Here is a 20,901-nt window from a genome sequence, read left to right as displayed (position 1 = left end):
GAGAGGTTACAAGGGGTTAACAAGCCCAGAGGTGGTTCGCAGTTTGTGAGTTTGTTCGGTTCCCGAACGGTACAAATAATTCCACGAACCAAGTCTTTTTACCAGCCTTTTCTATGGCCCATTGTTAGTGGACAGGAGGCTAGCCCCCACACTCCTCCAGGAGCCTGTGGCGAATGTCCAGGCAAGGGGGCGTTCGTCACAGTAGAATTTTTTCACGTGAGCCACATCCACTATCTGCCGGTTGTACACGCCATGGAGAGGTTTGTCTTGCCAGGGAACCTCCTCTTTTTCTGCTTCCTCTATCTGTTGAAGTTTCAGGCATTCCCTTAGCAGTTCATCTTTGGGAGCCGTGATGTACTTGTGGATGCTCTGTGTTTCATCCAGGACTGTGACCTTGGCACTCATCAGGCCTCGACCTCTTTCCTTCCGGCAGGTGTACAGTCTCTGGGTGCTGGATTTCGGGTGGAATCCTCCTCTCATAGTAAGTAGTTTTCTGGTCTTGACATCCATGGTGACCAGCTCTTCTCTTATTATTCCAGCTGGGTACCTGATGACCGGTAGGGCATATGTGTTGAGGGCTTGGATCTTGTTCTTGCCATTGAGCTGGGACTTCAGGACCTGTCTGACTCTTTGGAGGTACTTGGATATTGCTATCCTCCTTGTCTCTTACTCATGGTTTGTTAAGACACTCACCGCTGAAATAGATGAAGCCGCCGCTTAGGCGATAATCCCCCTTTATAGGAATGCAGGTTCTGCACGGCCAAGCGCTAAACTCCCGAACGGAGTTCAAGGGAACGCGGTAACTCACAAACTTTCAAATAGCAGAACTCCTTCCACGGCTGGAATACACAAAATGCACTTTCCCAGTAGCAATCCCCCCACAAACTAGACCAAGCTCCACCTTGAGGGTAAAACCGGATTCTGTTTAATGGGGGCTACCTGCCTGGTATTTATGCAGGTCTCCCACCTGGTGGACACTCCCCTAGGGGACCAAATGGAAGACTGTAACACATATTGGACAGTAGCCAATCACAGTGGCTTAGGTATAAGCACTCCCCTTTACACACATAAATCCCTCCTCTCTAGCCTGGAGATAATTGGGAAGAAAACCTAATTATCTCCAGGGATAGAGGCAAATCGCCATTTTAAGTGAAACAATAAAAATACAATAAAATACATAATTCTGAAAATACCGAATGTATGTGCTTCCTGTAACGTATCCCCAGATAGCCTGGATCTGAGTGCATATTTCTACCGAATAGCACTCAGATCCAATGTACACAGTTCAATCGCCATGGAGTCAAAGTCTTTCACAAGTTTTTCGGTATACAATTGACTCCATGGGATAGCTATCTGGGTTAAGTCCATGCTTACGTTACAAACTCCCGAACGGACCGGGGTTCGTATGCCTTGACGAAATAGAAGGGCGGTCGGTAGTCTTCAGCGGTGTTCGGTAGATAAAGTGTCCGTTATTAGTTCCATAGAATCCTCGCCGGACACCGCTGATCCGTCACGTGTCAAAATGGCCGCCGCCTTGTGTTCGTCATACGAACGATGACCCCCCATACGGATGGAATGGACAGGGCCGGTGCAAGGATTTTTGGGTACATAGGCGAAGATGCATTTCCCCCCCCCTCTAAAATTAACATCTTTACCTATGTGCCTCCTAACCAGCCCCTCCCTCTTCCCCGTCCCTTAGTGTTCCTCTCCCCTCCCCCGCCTTTCCCTGTCCCTTGGTTTTTCTCTCCCCTCCCCTCTCTGTCCCTTGGTGCACCCCCCACCCTCTTAGCGGTCACACTCCCCTTCCTCTGGTATGCCTCCTACCTGTCTTGTGGCATTGCGGAGCAGACCCTCTACAGGAGCTTCAGTTTTCTGTAGCTGGCTGGACTGACAGGAAGTGCTCTCTCAGTGACCAGGTACAGGAAACAGAAGCTCCTGTACTGCGCTCCGCTCCGCCACGCTACACTCACTAACAGCCACACACACTCAATGACAAACACACAGACGTCACTGACAGACACAGACTCACTGATCTGACACACACTCATTCATTGACAGACACACACTCAATCACAAACATAATCTCACTGATTTGACAGACACTCACAAACACACACTCATACACTGACAGACACACACATTCATACAATCATTCACAGACACAGACACACATACACAGACAGACACACTCACAGACAAACACATAGACACACACACACAGAAACACTCACAGACAAACACATACACAGACACACACTCACAGACAAACACATACACACACAGACACATACATACACTCACACATACACAGACACACATATACAGACACACACTCACAGACAAACACATACACACACACAGAGCCAAACACATACACACACTCACAGACACATACACACACACTCACAGACACATACACACACACTCACAGACAAACACATACACAGACACACACACTCACAAACACATACACAGACACACACACACTCACAGACACACACACACTCACAGACAAACACACACTCACACATACACTTTCAGACACACACTCACAGACACACACACACTCACAGACACATACACACACACTCACAGACACACACTCACAGACAAACACATACACAGCCACACACACACACTCACACATACACTTTCAGGTACACACTCACAGACACACACACACACAAACACATACACAGACACACACACTCAGACAAACACTCACACATACACTTTCAGACACACACACTCACAGACACACACACTCACACATACACTTTCAGACACACACAAATTAATAATAAATATCCACCCAGCCTCCCTACCTGGAGAGAGCTGGTGTGGATGTGTCCATGGGGTCCAGTGGGGCTTCAGTGCGGCGGGCGGCAGCAGTTCTAATGAGAGGCGGCGAGGGAGCTCTAACCTGTCTGCTCTGCTCCCTCGCGGGCTGTCTGCTGATGCCGGGAGCCGGAATATGACGTCCCTTAGTGTTCCTCTCCCCTCCCCTTCCTTTCCCTGTCCCTTGGTTTTTCTCTCCCCTCCCCTCTCTGTCCCTTGGTGCACCCCCCACCCTCTTAGCGGTCACACTCCCCTTTCTGGTATGCCTCCTACTTGTCTTGTAGCGTTGCGGAGCAGACCCTCTACAGGAGCTTCAGTTTTCTGTAGCTGGCTGGACTGACAGGAAGTGTTCTCTCAGTGACCAGGTACAGGAAACAGAAGCTCCTGTACTCCGCTCCGCTCCGCCACGCTACACTCACTAACAGCCACACACACTCAATGACAAACACACAGACGTCACTGACAGACACAGACTCACTGATCTGACACACACTCATTCATTGACAGACACAAACTCAATCACAAACATAATCTCACTGATTTGACAGACACTCACAAACACACACTCATACACTGACAGACACACATTCATACAATCATTCACAGACACAGACAGACACATACACACATACACAGACACACACACTCACAGACAAACACATACACAGACACACACACACACACACACACAGAAACAATCACAGACAAACACATACACAGACACACTCTCAGACAAACACATACACACAGACACATACACACACTCACACATGCACAGACACACACACTCACAGACAGACACATACAGACACACATATACAGACACACACTCACAGACAAACACATACACACACAAAGACAAACACATACACACACACACTCACAGACACATACACACACTCACAGACACACACACTCACAGACAAACACACACTCACACATACACTTTCAGACACACACTCACAGACACACACACACACACACTCACAGACACACACACACATAGACACACACTCACAGACAAACACATACACACACACTCACACATACACTTTCAGACAAACACTTACACACACACTCACACATACACTTTCAGACACACACACAAACACACACACACAAACACATACACAGACACACACACTCAGACAAACACTCACACATACACTTTCAGACACACACACTCACAGACACACACACTCACACATACACTTTCAGACACACACAAATTAATAATAAATATCCACCCAGCCTCCCTACCTGGAGAGAGCTGGTGTGGATGTGTCCCTGGGGTCCAGTGGGGCTTCAGTGCGGCGGGCGGCAGCGTTCTTATGAGAGGCGGCGAGGGAGCTCTAACATGTCTGCTCTGCTCCCTCGCGGGCTGTCTGCTGATGCCGGAAGCCGGAATATGACGTCATATTCCGGCTCCCGCAGAATCAGCACACGGCGCGCGAGGGAGCATAGCAGACAGGTTAGAGCTCCCTCGCCGCCTCTCATAAGAACGCTGCCGCCCGCCCGGGGTCCAGAAGGTGACCTGGCAGGAGGGAGCGCTTCCCTCCTGCCGGTCACGAAATCTTGTGCCCCCAGAGCCGGTGCGCCCTAAGGCGGCCGCCTGTGCCGCCTTTTGGACGCGCCGGCCCTGACTGGAGGTTGCAGGAGATCCTGACCCTGCAGGATGGGCCTATATCAGAAGAGGCCATGATGGACTACCGAGAGGCCACCAGAAAGGAACTTTGGGACGAAGCCCTGTAGGATGTGCAGCATCAGCGAGACGAGAGACTCCCCAGTAAAGAGCAGCGGCAACAAAGGCAAGTGGCTCTACGAATGTCTTTCCTAGGAGAGCAACCTCTGGACGAGTGGTTGACAGAGCTCAAGAGACTGGTATGGAAGGAAATTTGGCTGGAGGATGCCTACCAGGCCCTATGGTGGCATACGGTGCAGCATACCCCCGGGATGGAGGAGCTCGACTGGCCTGAGGGTGATGAGTACGATGGCCCTGGTCTACTACTGGATGCCATGGGGGAGAAGCTTGATTTCAGCAGCACAGAGGAATTTAGGTTTTGGGACATTCTTGACTACAGGATGGGCATGCACTTTTGGGCTGATGACAACGAGGTGAAACCAGACATGATCCACCTAGTAACCATGCTCTGCTCGATTCAGCCCCCATTTACCCTCCCGGCAGACCCAGACCTACAACCCTGTGAAGGACTTTTATGCAATTGCCTATATGCTTCAGTTTAATTCTCTCCCTGCTATTCTAAGGTCTATATTGTTCGGTTCCAAATGTCAAGAATGAATGTATTTTAAAGGGTTTTATGTCTTTTTGTAACCATGTGGTTAATGGAGTCTGCCTCTAGCCCTGGATAATTGAATTACTTTCCCCTTTGTCTCCAGGATAGAGGCCTCTATAAAATCTGCTTAAGCCAGATTTAGCCATGCTGACAGGGGTTTTAAAAGATACTTTACTAACTTTTGAACCCCTGGTCTGATTCATGCCATTTTATTTATATGTTGTTCCCCTGAATGGATTGATTGTGAATATGTAATTTTATGTGAATGTGATGTATGGTTTTAGAGTTATGAATGTTAGGTAAAAAGTATGTTAAACTGTAAATGTTCTGGCCAGCAGATAATTGAGCTATGTATATTGCTAAAACTCAATTATCTAGCCTGGCCCAGAGGAGGAGTTTTGTGTTGCATAAATTGTGAGTTCTGTGTGCCAGTAAATCAGTCTTGTTCCAGCATTAAGTTTTGGCTCATGTGTGGATTATTCGGCGATTCCAGGGATATTTCTACTTGTGGAATATTGGGTGATTTTACTTTTATGGGAAGAAGGGAATGCTTGACGGGGATATTTTCTACTACCGTCACAAACCCTTCAGCAGGAGAGACAGCATAGACTGGTCATGGGAAGACCCCCAGATGGCAGGTGGAGATGGGACCGAGGTTTCTCTACTGGCCCTACAGGGATGCTGGGCAGCCAACCTAGATCCCCAGCGGCAGAGCGAGTTCCAGGGAGAGGAGACAATCGGTCTCTCTCCCCAGCGAAGGTGTGTGCCCCAGGGAGCAGAAGGTGTTGTCCTTCCTCCCCAGCGGCAGTGTAAGTTCCAGGGAGCCGAAGGTGTCGTCCTTCCTCCCCAGCGGCAGTGTTAGTGCCAGGGAGCCGAAGGTGTCGTCCTTCCTCCCCAGAGGCAGTGTGCATCCCAGGGAGCCGAAGGTGTCGTCCTTCCTCCCCAGCGGCAGAGTGTGTTCCAGGGAGAGGAGACAACAGGTCTTTCTCCCCAGCAACCGTGTGCATCCCAGGAAGCACAAGGAGTCGTCCTTCCTCCCCAGCGGCAGTGTTCCCTACAGGGAGTGGAGACAATCAGTCTCACTCCTCAGCGGCAGGGTGAGTTTCAGGGAGAGGAGACAACTGGTCTCCCTCCCCAGCAGCAGTGTGTTCTGCAGGAAGAGGAGGCAACCGGCCGTATTGTATTGGGAGTAGAGACAAGCGATCTTCCCCACTGTAGCGGATTGCATTAAGGTTGTCCTCAAGAATTTGTATTGAAAATGTATTCGTGTAATTGTTTCCCTGTATATCTGTAAGTGTATGATTGTTCGGTAGTTTTCATACAAATGAAATTACCGAACCATCAGACCACCCCAGTGAGAAGTGTGCGCCTCGTTAAGCGTTCACACTCTGTAAACCGCAGCTTAATTGATATATTGTATGTGCCTGTGTGGTCGCTGTTCAGCATATGAACCACGTGCGGCAGCCATCTTACGCAAGAAAATCTCAGCGGTGTTTGGTCGTCGAGTGTCTGGAACTCAAATCGGACACTCAAACACCTGAACACCGCTGAGACCTCCAGAGCTCCATAACTCCCAAACGGAGGGACTAGTCAGCCCCTCGTTCGGTAAAATAAATGTACCGAACAAGGGAATACATACGAATATAAGATCAGCTGTGGATGGCAAGGATTACTGTATGTTTTAACTACCGAACGGAGACCAACCGCAGGGCCAAAACAAATGGAGCCTTTTTCGGATACCACCTCTTGTGCGGTCGGTCAAATTACACCTTCCACCTAACTCCTGAACCCCTGGTCCGATCTGGATGAATTTTGAATATGTTAGTCACCCAGGGGGTACCCAAAGTATTATTCTAGCTGCTTGTTTTGGGGTACATCCAGAATTCTGGGAAAACTACAGTATGTTTAATGGGATTATGTGTCACACTGAGGAGAGGAGATGTGTGGGAGGTAACTGTTACATTATTGGCTACTGGACTAATTATGGTGAATCCCTCCCTTGCATGGGGGAATGTTTTAAAAGAAGGTTGTGTGTATTAAAAGTCAGTTCTGCTCCTGATGCTGTGTGTCGTCCAGTCATTGGGATCTGTATTGGGATATTCGTGGATTACCTTGCTTGCTGTGATTATTATTCTATGGTATATATTTACTTGTTCCTGAGCCTCACTGGGATCTTTAGTGGAGTTAACCTGTGAAAGAACAGCTCTCTGCTACACCCCCAAGCAGCAGTGTGTCCTACAGGGAGCAGAGACAATCAGTCTCTCTCCCCAGCAGCAGGACAATGTTATGGGAGTGGAGACGATCAGTCTCACTCTCCAGCGGCAGCATGTGGTTCATGGAGAGGAGCATATCGCCCTCTCTCCGCAGCGGCAGCTTACCCTACAAAGGGGAGACATTAATATCCCAGATGGTGCAGATGGGACCGTGGTCTCTGCACCCGACCTACATGAATGCTGGACAACCGGTCCAGATCCCCAACTACCCTCACAGGAATACCAGAAGGAGGAGGTAAGCGATGTCTCCCCTCCCCAGCCAAGTTCCATCCAGGCTACCCCAGCAGAAGCGCTGGTATAAGGGCAGAGCGCCGCTGGCCTCTGCCCCCCAAGTTTCACCAGCATTTTGCCGAGTTGCGCCAGAGGGATCAGGTGTGCTAACCCCCCACTCAGCGACCTGGGACACAGAGGCCAGAGCCGGCCACCAGGCTCTGGCTAACTCAGGCACTGACCGACAGAAGGTCAGGTACCTGGTTAGTCTACCTCCCAAAGGGGAGATGTGTGACGAAGTGCCCTTCGCCACTTGTTCTTGGAGAGGACTAATGGCTAGCCTTTTGCCCTGTGATTATGGTCCCTGTGACTTGTTGGATTTTGGGACACTTTTTCTGCCCCTTTAAATCCATGGGAAAATGTGCCTCTTCCCCTCCCCCTTTTTCCTGTCCATTGTTCTCCAGCTGGGCGTTGTCCCAGGGACACTGCCAGACTAGTTGAAACTGGCTGCTTTGTCCCTCCTCAATCTCTCATCAGCCCTTGCTATTGTTTAACCCCATGACGATCCAACTGTATTCGTGAGATCTGAGCGTTTTTGGACATATTGAGTGCTCAGATCCAAGCTATCTGAGGATATGTTGAACATATAGGTTAAACATTGTATTATAAGAGTTATGTATTTTTATGTGGTTTTTGTAACGGTTTTTGGACTTAGAGATATTTCCTGTTACTGGAGATAATTGGCTTACCACACCCAGTTAAGCCAATGATCTCCAGGATAGAGGAGAAGATAGACCGGCCGCACAGCCTAAATCTGTGGAACTGTTTTAGGCATGAAAGCCATGTTTGCGGTCGGTCAAATTTGACTTTCACAAAACATTTGAACCACTGCTCTGATCTGGGTGATTTCTGGATATGTTGTTCACCCAGATCAGGGCTATCCATGGATGTATAATTTGTAGGGATATGTGGTGTTTTGGGGTGGTTTCTGTGTTTTGTGAAAAATGTGTGTTTTCTGCCTGTGGGTAGTTGAGTAAGTCCATTGTGTTAATTGTATCACTGGCAGAGGGGAGGGTTTGTGTACATTATCTGGGAGTGCCTAACTGTACAAGAGTGTTTTGATTGGCTTTGTAACTTTGAGTTCTGTGTACCACGAGGTCCACATGGGTGGTAACCTTGTGGGAGAACTTGTATAAAATTGTATAAAAACCCTCACTTCATTATGTTCCTGTTTTACCCTCAACATAGAGCCTCGTCTCGTGTGGGGGAAAAGGCTGCATCTACACTGGTAATTGCTATATGCTGTGTATATGCTGTATATATGCTGGCTATAATCACTAAGCTCTTTTAAGAGCTTGTTCCTGCTTCGCTCTCTGAAGGAGCCTGGAGCCTTGTCGTAGGTCCATGGGGGTAGGAGACGGCTCGTGGAGTCTGCAGTGCTTATGGTGTTGAGTGGAGTGCTTGGAGCCCTCAGGAAGCACTAGGAGGTACCCAGTTGGGGTGCCAGGTGATCCGTTACAGGCTGTTTACTAACCCTGTATATCTGGGATACAGCTATTTACTGACCCTGTATATCTGGGATATAGCTATTTACTAACCCTGTATATCTGGGATATAGCTATGTACTAACCCTGTATATCTGTGATATAGCTATGTACTAACCCTGTATATCTGGGGTATAGCTATGTACTAACCTTGTATATCTGTGATATAGATATTTACTAACCCTGTATATCTGGGATACAGCTCTTTACTAACCCTGTATATCTGGGATATAGCTATGTACTAACCCTGTATATCTGGGATATAGCTATTTACTAACCCTGTATATCTGGGATATAGCTATTTACTAACCCTGTGTATCTGGGATATAGCTATTTACTAACCCTGTATATCTGGGATATATCTATTTACTAACCCTGTATATCTGGGATACAGCTATTTACTAACCCTGTATATCTGGGATATAGCTATTTACTAACCCTGTATATCTGGGATACAGCTATTTACTAACCCTGTATATCTGGGATATAGCTATTTACTAACCCTGTATATCTGGGATACAGCTATTTACTAACCCTGTATATCTGGGATATAGCTATTTACTAACCCTGTATATCTGGGATACAGCTATTTACTAACCCTGTATATCTGGGATATAGCTATTTACTAACCCTGTATATCTGGGATATAGCTATTTACTAACCCTGTATATCTGGGATACAGCTATTTACTAACCCTGTATATCTGGGATACATCTATTTACTAACCCTGTATATCTGGGATACAGCTATTTACTAACCCTGTATATCTGGGATATAGCTATTTACTAACCCTGTATATCTGGGATACAGCTATTTACTAACCCTGTATATCTGGGATATAGCTATTTACTAACCCTGTATATCTGGGATACAGCTATTTACTAACCCTGTATATCTGGGATATAGCTAGTTACTAACCCTGTATATCTGGTGTAGCGGAGAGCCGATCTTGCACAGCTATTCTCCACTAGAGATCCCAGTGAGGCTCAGGAACAAGGTGATGATAAGTCCGCAGGCAAGGTTTCTAGCAGGTAGAGTAATACAGCAATATCCCCATCGCAATCCCAATAACTGGACGACACACAGTTTCAGGAGTAGAACTGACAAGCTTTATTCCACAGTTCCTTATATAGCCCTCTCCCATGCAAGAGAGGAGGTTCTATCACTTAAGACATTATCCAATCTACAAACAGTAACCTCCCACAGGTCTCCTCCCCTCCTCTAGCATCATAATCCTCTTATCCTGTACATAATTTCCCCCAAGTTTTGGATGTACCCTAAATACTTGGGGTACATCCATAAATCCGATATAGTCTGGAGGACCAACATATTTAAAAATCAGCCTATTCGGATAACGCGTTCGGGAGTTATGAGACTTTAAAGTTTGGACCGACCGCAGGGGTAAAGTATCCGAAAACAGTTCCATGCATTTTGGCCCTGCGGTCGGCCACAAACAGGCGAATATAAACGGGTGAAGTATTGCTGTTAAGTGGCCTGACGGGGATTCGGATGAATCCCCTAGTTCGTGGGGTCCGTTCTACCGAACGGCGGGCCGTTCGGTAGTTTCCCCACGAAGTATTAGGAGTCTGGAGGTCTCAGCGGTGGTTGCCTAGTCAAGTGTCCGATTTCGGTTCCAGACACTCGACGGCAAAACACCGCTATTCGGCAGGTTAAGATGGCTGCCGCCACGTGTTTGTATCCCGAATGGCGGCCACCCAGAGGATAAAGACCCCACTGCACGAATAGGTAATTACCTGTTTGCAACATTGTTGCAAACGGTAATTGAAGGCACACTTTACACAGGGTGGTCTGGTTGTTCGGTAGTTTAATTCCCTTGTTTTATTTTGACTGATTCTACCGAACAACCAGAGGAATACAGTTCTTTACATACATTCAACTGCCAGTATAACCGGATACCATGATTTCTATACATGTTCACATACATTAAACCAGCAATATGACCAAATACAATTATTCCCATACATGTGGTAGGACAGCCCGGTATTAATCCGCTACACTGCTCCCCCTTGCCCACAAGCCGGCATACACAGTCTGATCCAACACGGATCGGCTTGGGGATGTCCGGGGGCTCACGGATCATTTCTCTAAGTCAGTTTGTCTTGACAACCCGTCAGCATTTCCATTCTGCTTACCCGGCCGGTACTGGATATTAAAGTCAAAAGGCTGTAGCGCCAATCTCCAGCGCAACAGCCTGGCGTTGTCCCCAGCCACCCGGTTCAGCCAGACTAACGGGTTGTGATCCGTGAGCAAGGAAAAGGGCTGTCCATATAAATAGGGCTGCAGTTTCTTTAGGGCCCACACCACAGCCAGGCACTCCTTTTCGATGGCGGCGTAGCTTACTTCTCGAGGTAACAGTTTGCGACTGATGTAAGCCACTGGATGTTCTCCGCCATCGGCCCCGACTTGACTCAGTACTGCCCCCAATCCAAACATAGAAGTGTCTGTGTGAACAAGAAAACGTTTAGTTGGATTGGGAGCTGTCAAGACAGGGGCATTTATCAGTGCATTTTTCAATTGTTGGAATGCCTGCTCACACTCCGGGGTCCAGTTTACTTGGCGGGGAAGGTTCTTACGGGTCAGGTCAGTGAGGGGTTTGGCCAGGGCGCTATAATTGGGGACAAACTTCCTGTAATACCCCGCTGTCCCTAGAAATGCTAAAACCTGGGTCTTAGTCCTAGGGGTGGGCCACTGGGCTACAGCCTCTACTTTGGCGGGCTCGGGTTTCTGTTTACCGCACCCTACTCTATGTCCCAGGTATTGTACCTCAGCCATTCCGATACTACACTTGGCCGGCTTCAAGGTCAAACCTGCTTCCCTTATCCTATCTAGCACAGCTCCTATGTGAGCTAAATGTTCCTGCCACGTATTGCTAAAAATAGCAATATCGTCCAGGTAGGCACAGGTATAGTCCTGAAATCCATCCAGGAGCCGATCCACCATCCTTTGGAAGGTGGCTGGGGCGTTTTTCATCCCAAATGGCATGACCTTAAACTGGTACAAGCCAAATGGGGTGACAAAGGCCGACTTCGGGATGGCGTCTGGGGCCAGGGGGATTTGCCAATAACCTTTACATAAGTCAATCGTGGTGAGGTATTGGCCCCTGGCCATTCTGTCCAGTAACTCGTCTATCCGGGGCATCGGATAGGCGTCGGATACAGTCTTCTCGTTCAATCTCCTATAGTCCACGCAGAAGCGGGTCGTACCGTCTCGCTTTGGTACGAGGACTACAGGAGAGGCCCAAGGACTGTCTGAGGGTTCAATCACCCCCAGTTGGAGCATCTCGTCGATCTCCTTACGCATGTTTGCCCGTACCGCTTCTGGGATGCGGTAGGGCGTCTGGCGCATGGGTAGTTGTCCTGGGGTCTCGACCCGGTGAGTTGCCAGAGGCGTGTATCCAGGTACATTAGAGAACGTGTCGCGTTTCTCTTCTAATAGTTGCTGTCCCTCGATCCGCTCCTGTGGGCTCAGCCGATCTCCCAGCGCAACCTCCCCTAAATCCCCGGACAACTGCCCATCCCCCAGCAAATCGGGGAGGGGTAAGCTGTCAAACTCTTCCGTGTTAGGGGCACAGATGGCGGTTACCTCCTCAGTACGCTCGTGGTAGGGCTTCAGCATGTTCACATGGAGCATGCGTCGCCCCCCAGTCCCTGTGCAGGGGCCGATAATATAGGTGGTGTCACACCTTTGCTCCACCACCTTATATGGGCCCTGCCAGGCGGCCTGTAACTTATCATGTCGGACGGGTTTTAAAATTAGTACTTTCTGCCCGACCTGAAAGCTACGGTCCCTGGCTCCCCGATCATACCATGTGCGCTGGCGGGTCTGGGCCTCCTGAAGGTTTTCCCTTACCGTCTTGGTCAGCGCCTCTAGGCGGTCCCGAAAGCCAACACATATGGTATGATGGGGGTGCCATCTGTGCTCCAGTCTCCCTCCCAATGCTCTCTAATAAGATCTAATGGGCCTCGGACCCTCCTCCCAAACAATAATTCAAACGGGGAGAATCCTGTGGATTCCTGCGGCACCTCCCGGTATGCGAATAGGAGGTGCGGCAGGAATCGTTCCCAGTCCTTGTGGGTCTCTGCGAAGGTTCGGAGCATCTGCTTCAAGGTACCATTGAATCGTTCGCAGAGCCCGTTCGTCTGGGGGTGGTAAGGGGCACTGATAATAGGCTTAATGCCACAGATCCTCCAGAGGTGTTGGGTGAATTCTGCGGTAAACTGGGTACCCTGATCCGAGATAATCTCCCTGGGTAATCCCATCCGGGAGAATATCCGCATGAGGGCATCCGCGACCGTTTCAGCGTGGATGTTGGTCAGAGCCACTGCCTCTGGATACCTGGTGGCATTATCTACTACCGTTAAAATATACCTTTTTCCTGACGGGCTAGCTTTATTGAGGGGGCCTATCAGATCCACCGCTATTCGGCTAAAGGGTTCCTCTATTATGGGTAAGGGGTGAAGTTTAGCTTTCCTGCGGTCTCCCCTTTTTCCCACTCTCTGGCAGGTATCGCAGGTCGTGCAATATTTGCGTACTTCCTGGCTAATCCCTGGCCAGAAGAAACTCTGAGTTAGTCTGTACCTGGTGCGACTAACCCCTAGATGTCCGGATAGCGGAATATCATGCGCTATCCGGAGTAATTCAGCCCGGTACCGCTGCGGTACCACTAACTGTCTCCTCGCTATCGGGTCTGACCCCGTAATCTGCTTGCTTGTTTCCCTGTACAAAAGTTGTTTATCCCAGATAAACCTCTCTCCCTCCGCCCCGGGGAGACCCGTGACAACCTTGTCCCTATACACCTGAAGCGTGGGGTCTGTTGCAACTTCAGCTACAAATTCATTAGGGGGGGCCCAGGGGCCACATTCTAGAGGGGGGGTAGGGTTGCTTACCTGGACCTCCGGCAGTGTGTTGTGGTCCTGGGTGCGGGCCTGTTGTCGGGTGACTACAGGGTTGACCTCCCCTGTGGTGGGCGACTGGGGCTCAAAAGCAGAAGTGAGCCTCCCCAGATCGTTTCCCAATAAAACCTCCGCCGGTAAATGCGGCATCAACCCCACCTCCACTTCCCCTGCCCCCGCTCCCCAATGTAAATGTACCCTTGCTGTAGGTAGCCGGTACACTGCTACCCGGACGGCAACAGTTTTGTTCAGTTTTGCCTGATCTGAAATCAGGTGGCTCTGTACCAACGTGATGGTGGCTCCCGAATCTCGTAACCCCCGGACTGCTGTACCATTCAGATATACGGTCTGTCGATGGTGCCGTAGATTGTCCACATTGGCCTGGACAGGATCTGCCTCGTGCAGTACCTCCCATTGTTCCACAGTGGTAATGGGGACTGCGGAACCATACGGGGTGGCAACTAGGTCCTGGTAGTGGTGGGCTGCGGCCGCCCTGGGTGGAGGTGGGCCTGGACGAATCCAGGTGGAACGGTCCCGCAGCTGTGGGCATTCCCTTTTATAATGTCCCCACTTCTGGCAGTGATGACAGGGGCCAGCGGTGGGTTGTCGGAACCGGGGCTGTGCAGCGGGTGGTGGTGGTGGTGGTAGTGGTCTCGGTGGAGCTGGGGTGTAGGTGGTTCCCCCCAATGTTTTAAAGGTTGCTTTTGGAGCTGCAGGTTTTTGCGGCCTGCGTGCATCCAGGTAGTCATCTGCTTTTCTAGCAGCCTCGGTGAGGGAAGTAGGGTTTCTGTCCCTTACCCATTCCTGGACCTCACTGGATACTCCCTCATAGAACTGCTCCATCAGCAACATCTGTATTACATCCTCCATAGAACGTGCCTTGCTAGCTTGCACCCACCCGAGTGCTGCCCCCTGTAATCGGCATGCCCACTCTGCGTGCGAGTCCTTCTCTGCTTTCTTTAGATCCCGGAATCTCCGCCGGTATGCCTCGGGTGTTATAGCATACCTGGCGAGTATAATTTCTTTTACTTTACTGTAATTCCTTATTTCGTCATTAGGTACAGTCCGATATGCCTCTGCTGCCCTCCCGGTTAACCTTCCGGCCAAAATAGGTACCCAGTCCTCTGCGTTGATTTTATGCAGTGCGCACAGTCTCTCAAAGTCTTGCAGGAAAGCGTCTATATCTTCCTCTGCCTCCACATATGTTTTAAAAGCCTGGTACGGTATTTTAGGCTTACCTTCCTGTGGCACACTACTTGCAGAGCTTTGTTCTGGCACGGTTGTCGTCTGTGTCCTTAGGACGAATTCTTGTACTTCGGACACTGTCCTGGTAATAATCTCTGCTGGGGGGTTTTCCCCATAAAGGGATAGCCTGAACTGGACCTGCCTCTGGAATTCCGATTCTTGTGGTGTTCCTCCCAGCTCCCTCTGTGCCGGAACTGAATCGCCCTCCATTCTGTACTCTGCCATGAGTTCTGTAACAAGTACTGCTTTCTTCTTATTGCTGGCTTGTATACCCCTTGCCTCTAGGAGGTCCTTTAGCGTGGAGCGTTTTAGCGCAGAAAAATCAATCTCCATCCGTACTCCATTTATGCTTGTTCCTCTGTGAGTTTGGATCCTAGCGCTGCCAACCAATGTAGCGGAGAGCCGATCTTGCACAGCTATTCTCCACTAGAGATCCCAGTGAGGCTCAGGAACAAGGTGATGATAAGTCAGCAGGCAAGGTTTCTAGCAGGTAGAGTAATACAGCAATATCCCCATCGCAATCCCAATAACTGGACGACACACAGTTTCAGGAGTAGAACTGACAAGCTTTATTCCACAGTTCCTTATAAAGCCCTCTCCCATGCAAGAGAGGAGGTTCTATCACTTAAGACATTATCCAATCTACAAACAGTAACCTCCCACAGGTCTCCTCCCCTCCTCTAGCATCATAATCCTCTTATCCTGTACATAATTTTCCCCAAGTTTTGGATGTACCCTAAATACTTGGGGTACATCCATAAATCCGATATAGTCTGGAGGACCAACATATTTAAAAATCAGCCTATTCGGATAACGCGTTCGGGAGTTATGAGACTTTAAAGTTTGGACCGACCGCAGGGGTAAAGTATCCGAAAACAGTTCCATGCATTTTGGCCCTGCGGTCGGCCACAAACAGGCGAATATAAACGGGTGAAGTATTGCTGTTAAGTGGCCTGACGGGGATTCGGATGAATCCCCTAGTTCGTGGGGTCCTTTCTACCGAACGGCGGGCCGTTCGGTAGTTTCCCCACGAAGTATTAGGAGTCTGGAGGTCTCAACGGTGGTTGCCTAGTCAAGTGTCCGATTTTGGTTCCAGACACTCGACGGCAAAACACCGCTGTTCGGCAGGTTAAGATGGCCGCCGCCACGTGTTTGTATCCCGAATGGCGGCCACCCAGAGGACAAAGACCCCACTGCACGAATAGGTAATTACCTGTTTGCAACATTGTTGCAAACGGTAATTGAAGGCACACTTTACACAGGGTGGTCTGGTTGTTCGGTAGTTTCATTCCCTTGTTTTATTTTGACTGATTCTACCGAACAACCAGAGGAATACAGTTCTTTACATACATTCAACTGCCAGTATAACCGGATACCATGATTTCTATACATGTTCACATACATTAAACCAGCAATATGACCAAATACAATTATTCCCATACATGTGGTAGGACAGCCCGGTATTAATCCGCTACATCTGGGATATAGCTATTTACTAACCCTGTATATCTGGGATACAGCTATTTACTAACCCTGTATATCTGGGATACAGCTTGGCTTGGCTGTATATCTGGGATATAGCTCAGCTGTTTACCAACATTGTATATTCATGATATAGCTCACTCCACCCTTCTTTCTTTACTCTTGAAGTCCTCACTTACCTTTTTGGTTAACTCAGTAAATGAAGGTATATCGATGCTCACAGACTGAAATGTTTCCAGAACGATGTTCAGTTCCTCTATTAGTGTCTGTGATCTGTGGGTAGTTTCTGAAGTCAGGAAATTAAGAATATCCTGCATTATATTGGCCAGAGGTTGGGCTAAAAGATAAAAATAAATTGGATTAAATCATTTACTGTCACATTATATTCTTAATAAGACACATCACTACTATTGAATAATTAACCACATCAACAGTAACACACACACACACACACACACACATACAGACACATCACTTCTGAACTCCAACCTCACCAATTCTACACATGGGGTGAGGACATCACTACTAAACCTCAACCTCACCAATTATATAAATGGGATGAGGACATCACTGTTGAACGTCAACCTCACCAATTATATAAATGGGATGAGGACATCACTGCTGAACGTCAACCTCACCAATTATATAAATGGGATGAGGACATCACTGCTGAACGTCAACCTCACCAATTCCATACATGGGGTGAGGAATCACTGCTTAACTCGAACCTCACTAATTCTATACATGGGGTGATGACATCCCTGCTTAATCCATCCTTACCAGTTCTATACATGGGGTGAGGACATCACTGCTGGAGAAGGACATCACTGCTTAACTCCAACCTTACGAATTGTATATATGGGGTGAGGACATCACTGCTGAACTCCAACCTCACTAATTCTGTATGTCCGGGGGCATTCACTGCATTTTCGCTACAGGAGCTGCTATGTTGCCAACATCTGTCACATGGATCGGTTGAGAGTGTCAGCTGTTCCTTGGAGGTCTTGATGCATTACTAAGTGTTCTTTTGTTGTTTGAGAGCAGCAACAAGTCCCTTTGCCCATGCTTCAGACATTTTGTGTTATTTTTAGCAGGTGGTTCCTCAATGCATCAAAGAGGCCGGCAATTTTGCAGAGGCCAAAGTATCCTGATCCACTAGTATGTTCTCAACATTAGTCATCACAGGGATTGTGGCAAATCCAGCCACTGTTCATTGTCCTTTGTGTATATGTAATGTTATGCATTCGTGTATATACCTTTAAGAACCAAGTGTGTGTGTTCTGTGTTCTAAGGTATCCTAGCATTCATATGCTGCCGGCATAAGAAAACCGCCATCATTCATGTAATCAACACCCTTCGTGAAACGAACAAACTACCGAATGGAGACCACACACAGGAGGTCATGTGGCGCCCATTAAGGATTGCAACATTGTTGCAATCGGCAATTAAGAGGATTCAGGGTGGCCATCGTTCGGCTACCGACCACGCGGCGGTCGGCCATCTTGGATCCTTTGTTAAGTTCAGCGGTACATGGTCGTCGAGCGCCTGGAACTAAAATCGGCTACTCGACGGCACGAATACCGCTGGACTTCCAAGCCGTTCGGGAGCCCCGGTCCTTCGGTAATGTGTTTCTACATAGTCATTCGGTAGTTTGAAGGTAACTTAGAAAATATATGTATTTCGTGCGGCGTTCGGTTATTTAAGCTGGGATATTTTCACAAAACGTGCGCTCAGACCCCAGCTATCTACCTAACATCCATTCATTGAAATCAGACGAATATTGTGGAAATTGTATATTTTTATGTAAAATATTGGTTCTGCTGCACGAGGGGATAATCCACTTAACTGTACATTCTGGTGGGAGTGTCCCTCTCGTGCAGCAGTGTATTGTGGGAGAAATGTCCAGGTTGCTAAGTTCCCCATCTAGTCCCCTACTGTACAACCCCTGCAATGTCAGTAGGGAAACCCCTTGCATGGGGAATTGCATAAATACTGTGACCTGTGAATAAAGCACTCAGTTGACTCCCAGCCTATGTCTCGTCTAGTTCTTGGGAGGGAAAGGATTCCTATTACGCTACCTGGAATATTGTATGCTGTACCTGCCTATGCTGATTATTGCCTGTGTTCCTGTCTACCAGCGGAGATCTTGTGGATTGTACTGCCTCTCCGCTACAGGGATCTATCAGAAAAGATGCATTCAGGGAACTGGTTTCTTCTTCAGCTTCTGAATTGTGTGGATTCTGATTGTGTGGATCATTTGTTGCAAACTGGTGGTCTTTTTAGGAAAGGGAATGGCAATCTATCTTTACCAGGACAAAATCATTATCCTGACAAACAGCAAGAGCTCTCTGTTAAACCATGGACTACTTTGTACTCAGTTACTTGGACATAGCTGGAAGATCAATACCTCCCAAAGGCATCTGCCTACATCCCACTCCATGTTATATCTGGGAGCCCTTTTCAACACAGAGACACAGTTTGACTTTCTCAAGACAGAAGAAAAATATTTATTGCAAGGTTAGGGGAAAGTTGGTTGTCAATGCAACCTTGGCAAACAAAGTGATGAGTCTCATGAAGTCCATGTCTTCTACCATAAGGCTGATAAGATAGGCACTGTGACGAGACCAATCTCGCCACATTGCATTGGAGGAGCCTGGTTGCCCGCCTGCTGCCTTTGGATTATGGACCGGCAGTTAAAGGGTTAATTTTACTGTGCAGAAGGATTTATTTCTCCCTTTCTGCACAGCCGTTCGGTAGATTCTATCTACCGAACAAACAGCCGTTTTTCAGCCTCCCCAGAGCCGTGGGGAGCCGGCCGGCGCCGTTAATTGGCCACCCAGAAGTTGGCGTGTGCCCTCCATTTACCTCCCTGAAGCTGCGGTTAACCGCAGCTTAATTGATTGTTACAGGGTGGCCGCGGTTACACTTAGCGGCCGCTAGGTGGCGGTGTTCTGGAGCTCCCCGGGCAGCCAGCGCTTTTCTGCCCGGCTTTCATGCACCAAACCCAGACACTTTTACGTGCAGGCACCGCTGAACCTCCAGCCCCTGGTTCTAATTCGTACGGATTTAACCGAATACATGTTAATTCGGTAGTTTGTATATCTGAATGTTAACCCAGATAGCCATGCCATGGAGCCAATTTGTGTAATTAAAGACTTTGGCTCCATGTGTGCTGCACTGGTTCTATATATGATATTTTAATACATTATAATTAACTGTTAGCGCCATCCTTTATCTCTGTTTTTTACTTTCCATGGCAATTGAACTGTGTGAATAGGATCTGTGCGCTATTCGGTAGTTTTGTGCGCTCAAATCCCAGCTATCTGGGGATATGTGACATGTCTGTGTTTTATGTATAAAAAGTAACTTTATGTATTTTAAAGTGATAGTCTGTCTTTGTGTCCCCACGTGTGTAATGGAGTTTTGCCTTTGTCCTGGGAGATAATTGAATTACTTCTCCAGGGCAGAGAGGAGGAAGCCAGGATGCATTGTGGGGATGTTTTACTTCTGTATGTCCTGAAATGCTACTTGTCTGTCTTTTGTCACAGTCTTCCATCTGGTCCCCTAGGGGAGTGTCCACCAGATGGGAGACCTGCATAAATACAGGGGCAGGTAGCCCTCAATAAACAGACCACTGCTTGACCCTCAACACGGAGCCTTGTCTCGTTCTTGGGGGGATTCACTGTATGCTGATAGAGGCTGACTGCCAGGAGTGTAAGCCGCTTGGGAGCTTTTCCTGTTCGTCTGCTAGCAGCTATTCGTGAGGTTCCAATTCGGGAGTTTGGAGTGCTACCTTATTCCCTTGTATGCAGTTCGGGAGTTTGGTGCATTCACTTATATCCAATTCATGAGTTTTGGTGATTTTACAGTAGCTGTGTCTGTCTTTGAAAAGGGGATTATCGCCTAAACGATTTTAACCCCTTGTCTGCTTAAACGGTCCGTTACAGGCACAGTGGAGTGTAACGGATCGACGGGCACCCCGACTAGGTACCTCCGTTGAAGGATGCTCCTAGCGCTTCCTGAGGACTCCAAGCACTGCAGCAGACACCCCAACCACCGGACCGGAGAAGCATACGAATGATCTCAAGCATATGAATGCTGT

General features: G+C 48.4%; 1 protein-coding gene across 1 annotated transcript in view; it reads right to left on the bottom strand.

Annotated features, from left to right (window-relative positions):
- LOC134586278 (dynein heavy chain domain-containing protein 1-like) overlaps nt 1-20,901 on the bottom strand; it is a 153,749-nt gene that overhangs the window by 71,842 nt on the left and 61,006 nt on the right. The window contains exon 7 of the mRNA XM_063441766.1: nt 16,979-17,136. Coding sequence (XP_063297836.1) covers nt 16,979-17,136 — 158 coding nt within the window. The remainder of the gene's footprint in view (nt 1-16,978; nt 17,137-20,901) is intronic.

The sequence above is a fragment of the Pelobates fuscus genome, chromosome 1 (assembly GCF_036172605.1).
Source record: "Pelobates fuscus isolate aPelFus1 chromosome 1, aPelFus1.pri, whole genome shotgun sequence".
NCBI lineage: Eukaryota > Metazoa > Chordata > Amphibia > Anura > Pelobatidae > Pelobates > Pelobates fuscus.
Note: the sequence above shows the minus strand (reverse complement) of the source record. Positions and strands in the feature narration are given on the sequence as shown.